At 41.9% G+C, this 14993-nt stretch overlaps 1 protein-coding gene across 1 annotated transcript in view; it reads left to right on the top strand.

Annotated features, from left to right (window-relative positions):
* Window positions 1-14993, top strand: part of obscnb (obscurin, cytoskeletal calmodulin and titin-interacting RhoGEF b) — a 583513-nt gene that overhangs the window by 460811 nt on the left and 107709 nt on the right. Inside the window, exons 57-60 of the mRNA XM_048618408.1 lie at window positions 6537-7853; window positions 9326-9604; window positions 9794-9869; window positions 10882-11009. Coding sequence (XP_048474365.1) covers window positions 6537-7853; window positions 9326-9604; window positions 9794-9869; window positions 10882-11009 — 1800 coding nt within the window. The remainder of the gene's footprint in view (window positions 1-6536; window positions 7854-9325; window positions 9605-9793; window positions 9870-10881; window positions 11010-14993) is intronic.

Genomic DNA, 14993 nt, shown 5'->3' with positions numbered 1-14993 from the left:
GTCCCCTTGTTCAAGAAGGGGAGTAGAGACAACCCTGGTAATTATAGACCAGTGAGCCTTACTTCGGTTGTGGGTAAAGTGTTGGAAAGGATTATAAGAGATAGGATTTATAATCATCTAGAAAGGAATAATTTGATTAGGGATAGTCAACACGGTTTTGTGAAGGGTAGGTCGTGCCTCACAAACCTTATTGAGTTCTTCGAGAAGGTGACCAAACAGGTGGATGAGGGTAAAGCGGTTGATGTGGTGTATTTGGATTTCAGTAAAGCGTTTGATAAGGTTCCCCATGGTAGGCTATTGCAGAAAATACGGAGGCATGGGATTGAGGGTGATTTAGCGGTTTGGATCAGAAATTGGCTAGCTGTAAGAAGACAGAGGGTGGTGGTTGATGGGAAATGTTCATCCTGGAGTTCACTTACTAGTGGTGTACCTCAAGGATCTGTTTTGGGGCCACTGCTGTTTGTCATTTTTATAAATGACCTGGATGAGGGCGTAGAAGGATGGGTTAGTAAATTTGCGGATGACACGAAAGTCGGTGGAGTTGTGGATAGTGCGGAAGGATGTTGCAGGTTACAGAGGGACATAGATAAGCTGCAGAGCTGGGCTGAGAGGTGGCAAATGGAGTTTAATGCGGAAAAGTGTGAGGTGATTCACTTTGGAAGGAGTAACAGGAATGCAGAGTACTGGGCTAATGGTAAGATTCTTGGTGGTGTGGATGAGCAGAAAGATCTCGGTATCCATGTGCATAGATCACTGAAAGTTGCCACCCAGGTTGATAGCGTTGTTAAGAAGGCGTACAGTATGTTAGGTTCTATTGGTAGAGGGATTGAGTTTCGGAGCCATGAGGTCATGTTGCAGCTGTACAAAACTCTGGTGCGGCCGCAGTTGGAGTATTGCGTACAGTTCTGGTCACCGCATTATAGGAAGGATGTGGAAGCATTGGAAAGGGTGCAGAGGAGATTTACCAGGATGTTGCCTGGTATGGAGGGAAGGTCTTATGAGGAAAGGCTGAGGGTGTTGAGGCTGTTTTCGTTAGAGAGAAGAAGGTTAAGAGGTGACTTGATAGAGACATACAAGATGATCAGAGGATTAGATAGGGTGGACAGTGGGAGCCTTTTTCCTAGGATGGTGATGGCTAGCACGAGGGGACATAGCTTTAAATTTAGGGGTGATAGATATAGGACAGATGTCAGAGGTAGGTTCTTTACTCAGAGAGTAGTAAGGGCGTGGAATGCCCTGTCTGCAAAAATAGTAGACTCGCCCACTTTAAGGGCATTTAAATGGTCATTGGAAAAACATATGGATGATAATGGAATAGTTTAGGTTAGATGGGCTTCAGATTGGTTTCACAGGTCGGCGCAACATCGAGGGCCGAAGGGCCTGTACTGCGCTGTAATGTTCTATGTTCTATGTTCAGTTTCCGGGTGGCACTGGAGGAGGCCCAGGATGGACATGTCGTCCAGGGAGTGGGAGGGGGAGCTAAATTGGTTCGCGACTGGGAGGTGTTGTCGTTTGTCGTGAATCGAGCGTAGATGCTCCACAAAGCGGTCTCCAAGCTTCCGCTTGGTCTCCTCGATGTGGAGGAGGCCACATCGGGAACAGCGGATACAAAGACCACATTAGTGGATGTGCAGGTGAACATCTATCTAATGTGGAAGGTTTTTTTGGGGCCTGGGATGGAGGTGGGGGGGGAGGTATAGGGGCAGATGTAGCACCTCCTGCGATTGCAGGGAAAGATGCCGAGGGTGGTGGGGCTAGTGGGAAGTGTGGAGCGGACGAGGGAGTCACGGAGAGAGCGGTCCCTCCGGAAGGCACATAAGGGTGGGGAGGGAAATATATCTTTAGTGGGGTCAGATTGCAGGTGGCGGAAGTGGCGGAGAATGATGCGTTGAATCCAGAGGTTAATGGGTGATACGTGAGGACAAGGGGAATTCTGTCTTTGTTTTTATTGCAGGGAGGGGGCGTGAAGGCTGAGGTGCGGGAGACGCAAGAAATGCAGTCGAGGGCGTTTTCGACCACAGTGGGGAGGAAATTGCGGTCCTTGAAAAACGAGGACATCTGGGATGTCCGGGAGTGGTACATCTCATCTTGGGAGCAGATGCAGTGGAGGCGGAGGAATTGGGAATAGGGGATTGCATTCTTGCAGGAAGGTGGGTGAGAGGAGGTGTAGTCTAGGTAGCTGTGGGAGTCGGTAGTTTGAAATAGATATCAGTATCAAGGCGGTTACCAGAGATGGAGACGGAGATGTCCAGGAAGGAGAGAGAGGTATCAGAGATGGTCCAGGTGAACTTGAGGTTGAGGTTCCCCGCTTCCTTGACCTGTCCGTCTTCCCTCTCACCTATCTGCTCCACTATCCACCTTCTATCACCGCTGCCCCCCTCTCTATTTATTTCAGAGCCCCCTTCCCCTTGCCTATTTCTGAAGAAGGGTCCAGACCCGAAACGTCAACTTTCCTGCTCCTCTGATGCTGCCTGGCCTGTTGTGTTCCTCCAGCTCCCTTGTTATCTCAGACTCCAGCATCGGCAGTTCTTACTATATCCTAGTCCTTTTAACCTTTCCTCATAGCCAATGCCCTCGAGACCGGGCGACATCCTGATGAACCTTCTCTGCCCTCTCTTCAAAACTTCCACCTCCTTCTGGTAATGTCGCGACCAGAACGGCGAACGATACTCCACTTGCGGCCTAACAAGGGTTTTTATTTTGCTGCAAGAGATAACACAGTATGGAGCTGGAAGAACACAGCAGGTCAGGCAGCATCGGAGTAGCTTAATGCCTTTCATAATTTTGTAGACCTCTATTAGGTCTCCTCTCAGCCACTGTCTTTCCAGTGAAAACAATCCTAGTCTTTTTAAGATAACAAGGTGTGGAGCTGGAGGAACACAGCAGGCCAGGCAGCATCAGAGGAGCAGGAAAGCTGATGTTTCGGCTCGGGGCCCTTCTTCAGAAATGGGGAGGGGGAAGGAAGCTCAGAAATAAACAGAGAGAGGAGGGTTGGGGCTGGGGAAGGTAGGTGGAATGGTGATAAGTGAGTGCAGGTAGGGAGTGGTGGGGATTAGTCAGTAGGATGGGAGGACCGGATAGGTGGGAGAGAAGATGGGCAGGTTGTATCAGGTCAAGATGGCGGGGATGAGAGGGAGAGTTGAACATGGAATGAGGCCGGGGACAGGGAGATTTTCAAACTGGTGAATTCCATGTTTAGGCCATCAGGCTGTAGGCTCCTAGGGTGCAATATGAGGTACTGCTCCTCCAGTTTGTGGGTGGTGTCATTGTGACACTGGAGGAGGCCTAGAATGGACATGTCACCCAGCGAGTGGGAGGGAGAGTTAAAATGGTTGGCGATCAGAAGATGTTGTCGTTTGTTGCATACAGAGTGCAGATGCTCTATAAAACGGTCTCCGAGTCTCAGCTTGGTCTCACTGATGTAGACGAGGCCATATCAGGAGCAGCAGATACAGTAGACCAAGTTGATGGATGTGCAGATGAATCTCTGTCTAATATGAAGGTCTATTTTGTGCTTTGAATGGAGGTGACGGGGGAGGTGTAGGCAGCTGTAGCACTTCCTGTGGTTGCAAGGAAAGGTGCCGGGGTGGTGGGGTTGTTGGGGAGTGTGGAGCAGATGAAGGAGTCGCTGCATCATGTTTTGCCAACTCTTGTACTCCATGCTGCGCCCAATGAAGGCAAGCATGCCATATGCCTTCTTAATCACTTCAGCCACCTGTGTTGCCACTTTTGGGGAACTGTGTACCTGCGCGCTCAGATCCGTCTGTGTGTTAATGTTCCTAAGGGTTCTGCCATTAGCAGTATAAGTCACACCTAAATTTGATCCTCCAAAATGTATCATCTAGCATTTGTCTGGATTAAACTCCATCTGCCATTTCTGTGCCCAAGTCGCCAATCTATCTATGTCCTATTGTATCCATTCACATTCATCGGCACTATCAGCAACTCCACCAATCTTCGTGTCATCTTACTAATCAGACCACCCACAATTTCTTCCAGATCATTCATATATACTACAAACAACTGAGGAGCTAAGACTGATCCTGTGGAACAGCACTAGTTACCGGTCTCCATTCTAAAAAACACCCTTCCACCGCTACCCTCTTGTCTTTTATGACCAAGCCAGTTTTGTATCCATCTAGCCAGGCCACCCCAAATCCCATATGATTTTCATTTTTGTACCAATCTGCAATGTGGGACTTTATCAAATGCCTTACTAAAGTCCATATAAACTACATCCACAGCTCTTCCCTCATCAATTATCTTTGTCACCTCTTCAAAAAATTCAGTCAGGCTGGTGAGACAAGACCTTCCCCATACGAAACCATGCTGCGTGTTGCTATCTAGTCCATTTTCTTCCAAATGTCCGTATATCCTGTTCCTGAGTATCTCCACAGAGCTTTCCCCACCACAGATATCAGACTCACTGGCCTATAATTTCCTGGATTATCCCTGCTTCCTTTCTTAAACAAGGGAACAACATTGGCTAATCTCCAGTCCTTTGGAACCTCACCTGTGGTCAAGGAGAATGTGAAGATATCTGCTAATGCCCCAGCAATTCCTTCCCTTGCCTCTCGCAATAAACCTGGGATAGATCCCATCTGGCCCTGGGGACTTGTCTACCTTAGTGGAATTTAGGATACCCAAAACTTCCTCTTTTTAATATATTGACATTTTCTAGAGTATTCACACACTCATCCCTGACCCCAACATCAGTCATGTCCTTCTCCTCGGTGAATTCCAATACAAAGTACTTGTTAAGGATCTCTCCCACTTCCTGTGGCTCCACACATAACTTCCCTCCTTTGTGTTTGAGGAGGCCTACTCTTTTCCTTGCTACCCTTTTTCTTCAAATATATGCATGAAAAGCCTTGGGTTTCTCCTTGACCCTGTTTGCTAAAAACATTTCATGGCCCATTTTAGCTTTCCTAATTCTGCATTTAAGTTCCTTCCTAATTTCTCTGTACTCCTCAAGGGCTTTGTTAGTTTGTGGCTGCCTAGACCTATCGTATGCTTCCTTTTTCCTTTTGAGCAAGTTTATAATTTCCCTTGTCATCCATGGTTCCTGGATCCTGCCTTTCCTATCCTTCAGTTTTGCAGGAATATGCATGTCCTGCACTTTAATCAACTGCAGGCCTCCCACATGTCATACATAGATTTGTCCTCAAATAACTGCTCCCAATCCACATTCCCCAGTTCTTGTCTAATTTGGATGTAATTGGCCCTTGCCCAATTAAACATATTCAACCGAGGGCCACTCTTCTCCTTGTCCATGACAACTCAATCTTATGGAATTATGGTCACTGACCCAAAATGCTCTCCTACTGAAACTTCGATCACCTGTCCTGGCTCATTCCCTAATACCAAGTCTAGTATGGCCTCCTCTCTGGTTGGATTATCAACATACCGTCTCAAAAAGCCCTCCTGGACATAGGTAATAAATTGCTCTCCATCCGAGCCCCTAACTCTAAGGGAGTCCCAGTCAAGAAGAGGAAAGTTGAAGTCACCCACCACAACTACCTTGCTTTTTTCACACCTTTCCAATATCTGACTATATATCTGTTCCTCAGTCTCATGTGGGCTGTTGGGAGGTCTATAGAAAATCCCAGTATTGTGGAGACGAGAAAACCTAGCCCATTTGACTTTATATTTAGCTGTCATCATTTTCAGTTTCAAATTGTGAATGGCAAGCTGTTGTATGATCCTGATGAGTAACATCAGCGTGGTCAATTTAAAAAATTAGCCCGTCATGATTCTCATTTATCTCTAATTGGCTAATTACTGTGAAAAATTGTCCGAAGATCACTTGGCTTCTTCTGTTAATTACACATACATCAAGGAAGTAACCTGAGAAGCCTGAGGTAACAAGTTAGATAATTTGGAAAGAAATAAATTAGCTAAGATCTTTTACCAAGATAACAAAAAACATGTTAAATCAGCAACATAAGTCACTTATGTAGCTCTTTAAAAAGTGCCAAAAGGAGACAGGCTGCTGAACTAATTTTTTTAAAGATTGAATATAGTTTAGAAATATAGCCGGTTGTGTTATCACGTCCTAGATTTATGTAAATAAAACTGAAGGACCATCATAGAGGTTGAATGTTCATTCGTGAAAACTTTTTTTTTGCTTCAGTTTATACACACGCTAACTGACTGTGCAGAAGAATTAGGTTACGTAATATTCCCTCACTTTTTGTGATGACAGACACATCAGCATAGATATATGCATAGATGATAATATTTAACATAGTAATAAATATACCATCAAATGCACTACCACAACTCAACCTAAGAATTTAAAAGTATTTATAAAGTTGTAATTCAAGATTGCAAGTAGACTCATGTCTAAATTCATTTCACAGTATTTCAGTGTTCGTAATGTCATTGTGTCTATAAATTCTGTTTTTATTATGTATGGTGGAGTTGACTTTGTTCTGATCTGTTGGGCTATCACTTTTTCTATTGCCATTATTTCAATATGCCTGTAGAATTAGTAAGTGCTAATTTTAAGTAATTGAGTCTTAACTTGTCTGCAGTTGTGATACAACCCATCGCAGCCCAAGATTTGGAAATTCCACAGGAGCCAGATAAAGTTGCTGTGGAACTAGTAGATGGGGAAGAGGTTCCTCCAAAACCAAGCTTGCCACCTGAGGCAGCACAGGAAGGTGACTTGCATCTTTTGTGGGAAGCTTTAGCTAAGAAACGTAGAATGAGTCGAGAGCCAACACTTGATTCCATCAGTGAAGTACCAGAAGAAGATGACAAAGCTCAGAAGCACCGGCTACAAAAAGCTATGGAATTGGAAGATTTATCTACAGATGAAATGTCCAGAACATGTGATTCTTACACAAGTTCTGATGATGAGTCAAGATCTGGTACCCCATCCCTTGTTCATTATCTGAAAAAGGCAGGAAAGTCAACTGTAGCTGGGCAAGTGCAAACTATATCCACAAACAAGTTTTGGAAACACTGGGAGACTTCAAACATTGAACCTGATCAATTGCAAGATACAAAAGAAGACCCATCTCTCGTTGAAGCTGCTACAAAAATCCAGGCTGCATTTAAAGGTTATAAAACCAGGAAGGAACTTAAACAGCAAGTCACACCTGTGTTTATTGAAGTTTTTAAATCTCAGATAAGTAAGTTTGGGCAAACTGTCCATCTTGAGTGTGTAGCCCAGAGTAAATCTGAAATCAAGGTACGTTGGCTCAAAGATGGAGCAGAAATTGTTGATGGAAGGCATTATCACATTGATAATTACAGTGATGGAACTTGCTCCTTAATTATAACTGGCATGGAACAAAAAGACACTGGAACATATACTTGTGAGGTGTCTAACAAGTTTGGTGCAACTTCTCATAGTGGAAAAGTTACAATCGCGAGTGATGCAAAGGAAACAGTTAAGAAGGTCAAACAGGGTATTGGTATAAAGTACGGCACTGACAGTGAGCCAGAAAGTTCTTCAGGAAGTGAGGTTGATGATGCTTTCCGTAGAGCAGGCAAACGACTCCATAGACTTGTGCATTCAAAACTGTCTTTTGAAATTTCTGATGTGGAAGAAGAGTTTTTCTTTAGTGCGGATGAGGGAGATGAAGATATTTTGGACAAACAGATTTACCACGAAGATGAAAATTACATTTATATAAAGTTTGATTCATTAACTGAGGCTGAAATGGCAGCAACCAGATTTAGAGAAATATTTATTGGTCAAGGAATTCCTGTTCACATTGATATCTGTGAGGAAGGAAGCAGAGTTGAGATTCGGATTAAGAAGGTATCTCGACCCACTGCAGCATCTATTGACGATCAGACCAATATAGAAGAGGGGGTACATACTATTCTTGTTGAGTCTGGTAAGTTTGTAACTGCTTTTTGCTTAAATCATACAAACTTTAATTTTGAATGTATCACATAATCTGAAGATTTAACAATGAATGTAATATTTTAAAGTTAGTCTTAAAAATTAAAGCACCCTTGGAAAAATACAGTAGATATTGTACAATTTATTCTCTGCTTCTATAGTTCTATAGCAACTGGTGTACGAGGACACCCAGGTGTCATTGCTCTTCCCCCTTTCCCAGACTGTTGCTAGCCAGATCATCTTTCTTCCAGTTTTTCCCATTGTAGTGGATAACCTCACATATACCCACATTATATTTCATCTGCCATGCATTTACCCAGTCAATCAACTTGTCCAAATCTTTGCATCTTCTTCATAGCTCACCCTCTGATCTATCTTTGAGACATCTGCAAACTTAATGATATTGTATTTAGTTCCCTCATCAAAATCATTAATATATATTGTGAATAGCTGGGGTCCAAGCATTGATCCCTGCATTTCCCCACTAGTCATTGTCTGCCACTCATTAAAAGACCCGTTTATTCCTACTCTTTGTTTCCTCTCTGCCAACTAATTTTCTATCCATGTCAGTACACTACCACCAACACTTTTGGGTTTTCCTTGATTTTCCCAGACTGTATCTTTTCATATTCTCTGTTTTTCTACCTTCCTTTGCTTCAGCTCCATACCTTTTTGTATACCTCTAGGCTTTCTACAACATTAAGTTTTCTGTGACTGCCATAACGTTTTGTTTTCTGCTTTATTTTGTCTTGTATATTTATGGAAAACCAGTGGACTTTTGGATTTGACACGATTACCTTTATCTTTGCGGGGACATGTCTACACTGTGCCTGGAGCACCTTGCTTTCTCGTGCCTCTTAGTGATTTTCATTCAAGTAACTGCATCCAGTCCACTTCCACCTGATCATCAGTGCTTTATAAAATATATCATCCCCCAATTTAGAATTTTTCAATCCTCCTTTTCCATAATAATGATAAATCTAACTGTAACATGGCCATGATCTCCAAAATGGTCATCCACTGCTCCTTCATCTACCAGTCCACCTCCATTTCCTAAGATTAATTCCCATCCCAACCAAAACACCACTCACCTACCCCAGAACATTATTGTCCTGGTTCTGACTTGGTGGATGATCAAAAAATCTCTCTCAAATTACGTCATAAAAACAGTGGTCCAAGGAGGATAGATAATAGTTTTCAAAATGAAACTGGTAAATATTTGTGGGGAAGATAAATGAAAAGGGCTGTAAAAAGATCCTATGAGTGGTTTTGAGTATACCTGTTTTAGAGATTAGCATTTCATTTTTGTGCTGCAAAATTCCTTGGTTGTGGATTTTTTCTCTCGCTTGCACAACTATACTAATTCGTAATAAGTTGAATTATGTGCTTAGCATCATTCCAGCTGAGAACATTTTCTCACATTAATGCGTTATTTCCTTTTATGTTCCCTTTTGTCACATAAAGCACCCCATGTTGTGTCTGAACTTCAGAACCAGGATGTTCAAGAAGGCTACCCTGTCAGTTTTGATTGTATGGTAGCTGGATATCCACCTCCAGCAGTTCGATGGTTTAAAGATGGAAAGCTGATTGAGGAGAATGATCACTACATGATTAATGAAGATCAAGATGGATGCCATCAACTTATTTTAACATCAGTGAATCTGACTGATATGGGAGTTTATAGATGTGTGGCAGAAAACTACATTGGCGTTGCTTCAACAAAGGCAGAGTTAAGGGTTGATGGTAAGATTTGGCAAATATGATGCAAACCTGCTGATAATCAAACTGAATTATGACATTAGTGTTAACTTGGAGGAATTTGGTATTTTGGATCTGCAAATGCAAATTGTTAGAACTTTATATATACATTGTTATATTTTGGATGATAATAACATGCCTTTTGTTCAAATTAGTTTCATTTCTTTCTCGCAGTTAGCAGCTCTGACTATGATACAGCAGAAGCCACTGAAACATCATCTTATGTCAGTGCCCAAGCTTCTCTAACCCGGTTAGTATTGAAACAAAAATTTCATTACATTTTATGATTGTCTTCAAAGGCAGTTTTGATTAAAAATGTGAACTTCATAGTTTTCAGAGTCCTTGGGCATAATTTTCAATTTTGGAGTCTAGATTGGGTGTTGGGTGTGGAAGTGAGCTTTGCTTCTGCTCAGGAGCAGGTTGATTTCTCTCATGTGACCACATAGTTCTCAAATCATTACGTGTCCGTGGACAAGTAAAGTAATTTGGCAAATCTTGTGGTGGGACAGGCAAAATGTCCTTGCCCCAGCCAGTCCCTTAAAGGGGTAAAGGTCGTGACATCATATTTAATCAATGCTTGGATAGCCATTCATTCGCAAGCCAGGAGCAGCATTGAGGCTTTTTGAATGAATTCCTGCAGCTAAACATTCTGGCCCTGCCATCTTCCCCAATCAGCCTGACTCCCTTGACCAGCCTCCTTGACCTGAGCCCATTATACTGCGGCTTCTCTCCCAGTTATTCTCTATGCCTCTTGCAACTTGGACTGCTGCTACTGAATGTCCATCATGGCATGGCATAGATGAGCATTGTTTCTAAAGAGGACAAGTTATTTCAAAGTCCAGCAAGTACAGTATCTCACCTGCATACCTTTTATGTGGAATCAGAAATCACGCATTATATGCTTGTGAATAACCTGACTGGGAAGTGCACATTAATTTTGTTGAGCTAATCTTTGATGAGCATCCATGTTAACACAAATACGTGTGCAAATTCTTCCTGATGACACTAACTGCAAACAATTGAACCGCTTTTAAATTTTCAAGAACTTAAATGCTAAAATTCACCCTCATAGCAGCTCAAGATTTTGCTGAATATTTTGAGCAACTGATGAGAAGCTGTTTGTGATATGGCAGGGGTTTTTCTCCACTAAGTGGAGCCAATTAACTCTATCATTCCACAATAAAGTTTTAATACAGATTTCAGTTTAAGATTCTTGAGTGCTGATCTTTAATAATTGGTAAACGCTTTTTTTTTAACAACAGAGAGCAGAATTTGGAAGGTATAGAATCACAGGCTGAAGAAGAACAACTGCCTCAGATCATAGAGGAGCTTCATGATGCCTTTATTACTGCTGGGGCTCCAATAGTAAAACTACAAATTAAAGTTAAAGGTATGGCTAATTGTCCGTTTAGCAGTGGAAGTTGTGAAGTTTTCAACCCAAAATGAAATTACATTGCAGATTTCAGTAACTATTCTCTCAACATGCAACCTGTGAGAAAAATAATAATGCTATAAACCTCAGGTTTCTCTCTCATATGGGGGAATAAAATTAAACTGGTTTAAAATGTAGCCATGTTATTATCTTTCCTGTTACTTTTCCTTTTCTACACTCTTACTTATTTTCAGAAATCCTTAGCAATCTCTCACATCAGTTGTCTTTCAGCTTACTCTGTTCATTGGGTACATGGAAATTGTATCAGGATCCTACAAATAATATTGGATCACAGATTAAGTCTTTAAATAAGAATTTGGCCTATTTTGTACAAGAGTGCTGGCTGCTTCTTTCAAGGCCATTTAAAATTTTGCACTCAATTTAATTTCATTTCAGCAGTTGTTTTTTCAAAAGAACTAATCTTGTTGTGAACCGTACACATTAAAATTTAGGGCAGTTGTGATATAACATACCCGCCACCTTCCATACTTTAGCAGATCCGCAGTGTTACAGGGCATTATTGATAATTGACAAATTATAGATATTGTGACACCATGTCCTTGCCCTAGAGCCAGAGATTCTGGGTTAAAGTTCACCATGGGACTCAATGGCCAAGGAACGTAATTTCACAACACATTCAGACAGATTGAGCATCAGCTTGTAAATCCATCCAACATATGCCAGTGGCAGATGATTAAACGGAATAGAGTCCTGGTCAGCTATGTGATGGAAAGAAATTGTATCTTCTACCATCCCTATTCACTATTCCAGGCTGCAACACACAAAGAAACAGCTGTGTTGCCACAACAACTCAGATTTCTTTTCAGAGGTGAGAAGTTTGGGAGGGGTGCTGGTTGGTTCAGTTAGTTGATGGTCAGTGTATATCAGATTAGTACAAACGACATGGGGTTTGATCTTCATTCCAGCTGGGGTGGATTTGGGACTGCCTCCTTGCCCTACCTAACTATGGTGAAAGTTATAACACAGTGGGTCAGTCCTGCCTTTGAGTAGAGAACTCAAGAAGAAAATTTGTTCATAAACAGAATATAGAGTTTTAGAATTTGTGCTGAGGTTTTGTTATTTCCACTGACAAACCTATAAAGCAATTTCTAATGAGCTGGATATGTTTGACTGCACAACCAATGGGCTATTGATCATTTTGGTGAGGTATTGATTTTATCTGGTTGAAGCCTTACACAGTTGCCTTACAACTTGTGCCTATGATTTCTTGATGTAAGCATCTCTTATCATATATCCACATGTGTGGATTTGTCAGTAATCCGGTTTGAAAATTCTTAATCATGGTAGTAAGTTTCTACACTTGTCACACGTCGATCTGACTGATTAAAGGTCCAGAGATGAATAAGTTCCATCATTTGGAGTTCTGCATCATCTGCCCTTTTAGTTTATTTTCCCAACCTCTAGCTCTGTAAGCTGGGTCCAACAATGGTCTGAAAGACAACAAGCAATGGCAACAGAGGGTCAGGAAACTGGCAAACAGCGAGCAGTGCAACACCAAATATAAATATACTGTACGCAGATTAACTACCTGCAAATAAGAGGCAAAGTCAAAGTTGGTTGAGGGAGTATTTGAAATATGTCATGCTTTAAGCATTTAAAAAAGATGCAAGGCAAGTCTGAAATTCTGAGCTTAACAACACAAAAACATAATCTTGTTATTGATTCTAGCAGAGGTGTATGATTGCACAAGTTTGTCTGACCCAGGCTACCTGTGCTGCTTATTGATGTGAGACAAACTGTTGAAGTTGGTGCCAAAGTACAAACTACCAAGTAAGAAAGGAGACAATGAACATAGCGTACAAATATCACAAAGTGCGAGGAAAGTTCTGAGATAGAAAATCAGACAGCTGGCAGCATACTTCCTTGCTGCGTAGTTTGCAAGTACCACACAGAAGTATGAACGTAAGTTAATGCTGCCACCAGGTGCAGAAGTCAAGGCACTTGGGGAATCTAATTATACAAGAGGAGAAATATTAGCTTCTAGAAGTTGGGGTAAAAGTTGAAAATTAGGTTGCCAATTGGTTAAAGAAGGATGATAGTTTCCAGCAATAAGCATTAGGAACATATCTTTAACGTGTTAGCATGCTATTATACTCATTAAAGCTTAAGCCACTATTGTACGATGATTTCTCGCCACAGCTATAAGATGTAAAATCTACCTCATAGATTTGCTGCCACCATTCTTTTTCCTTGTAAGGATATACGTGGGCCATCTTGTTGTAATGAGGTGGAGGAAAACCACCTGATAGTCTTGTGACACCACTAGAAGAGGCTGTTGTTTTAAACAAAATGTAGTTTATTGCTGTTGGTAACTAGGTAGAAGTTACATTGGTATGATAGAAATTGTTACTGAGAATACAAAGGAAAACTCGAGGTTAGGTCTGACTCCTTCAGATCCAAACTGTCCCCCTCCTCAGGGTCATGTGATATCATCACTGTGCAGTGCTTAACACGCTCCTGAGCATTAACTCTTTAAGACCTTTATGCCCTCCCTGGCTTCATTCCCATTAATATTATATATTTAATAGAACATAGAACAGTACAGCACAGCACAGGCCCTTCGGCCCACGATGTTGTGCCGAACTTTTACCCTAATCCTAAGGTCTATCTAACCTCCACCCCTATCTTATACTATCATCCATATGCCTATCTAATAGCCCCTTAAATGCCCCTAATGTGGCCGACTCCACTACCCTCTCCGGCAATGTATTCCACGCCCCGACCACTCTCTGAGTAAAGAACCTACCTCTGACGTCTCCCCTGTATCTACCTGCACTCACTTTAAAACTATGCCCCCTCATAATAGCTACCTCCACCCTAGGAAAAAGTCTCTGGCTGTCTACTCTATCTATACCTCTGATCATTTTGTACACCTCTATCAAGTCACCTCTCATCCTTCGTCGTTCTAAAGAGTAAAGCCCTAGCTCTCTCAACCTTATGCACATAATCACATCTGCCACTATCCCATCTTCCCAGGAGTCTTACTTCACAAATTCCAACGGTCTGGAGGTACTGCTGTTTTCCATTCACTTCAGACTTGGAAACTTGATAGGTCTCTGTGTTGAAGACTATTGACTTTGATTATGTTCTTAACAGTGTGACAGTTTCAGGTCCCTTAGAACTGGAAAACCTTTTATCTTTTGGACTTCCTTCACTGAGGATATCTTTCCTGCTGAAACAGACAGTTGTTCTATTGTAATATCTGGAGGAGCTTTAAACTTGTTAACTTGCTTTGCGAAAAATAGCAATACTGCTGAAACAAGTACTTTATCCTTTTCAGTATCCTGGATCTCCAAACCAGACAGTTTATTCTTGACTGTGCCCTGAATCTGTGAACATTGGTCACTATACCTCATCAGTGGCTTCCATGGAGCTATATTGTTATGATCCCACTTTTGGAGTGGTGGGCGTGTGGAATGCGCTGCTGGCAGTGGTAGTGGAGTCAGACACTTTAGAGACTTTTAAGCAACTCTTGGATAGGCACATGGAGGATAGTAAAATGTAGGATATGCTGTGTAGTTTGATCTCAGTAGGATAATAGGTCGGCACAACATTATGGGCCAAAGGGCCTGTACTGTGCTGTATTGTTCTATGTTCTATGTATATACTGGACAAGTCAAATCCCAGAGTGAAGCTTGGCTTGAAAGACTATAAGTTTTAGTTTTGTCATTTGGTTACCATAGTGGCCAGATCAGGTAAGGATGACAGAGCTCTTTCCCGGAAAGGCAATAGTGAACCAAATGGATTTTCACAATCATCAACAGTGATTGTATGGTCACTTTTAAATAAGCTTTATAATTCCAGTTTTTTATTTATTCAATTCAGAGTTCACACTCTCTCATAGTGGATTTGAACCCATGTCCCCAGAATATTAGAGACAACAAGGTGCAGGGCTGGATGAACACAGCAGGCCAAGCAGCA

Source organism: Rhincodon typus, chromosome 2 (genome assembly GCF_021869965.1).
Source record: "Rhincodon typus isolate 14 chromosome 2, sRhiTyp1.1, whole genome shotgun sequence".
Lineage (NCBI taxonomy): Eukaryota > Metazoa > Chordata > Chondrichthyes > Orectolobiformes > Rhincodontidae > Rhincodon > Rhincodon typus.
Note: the sequence above shows the minus strand (reverse complement) of the source record. Positions and strands in the feature narration are given on the sequence as shown.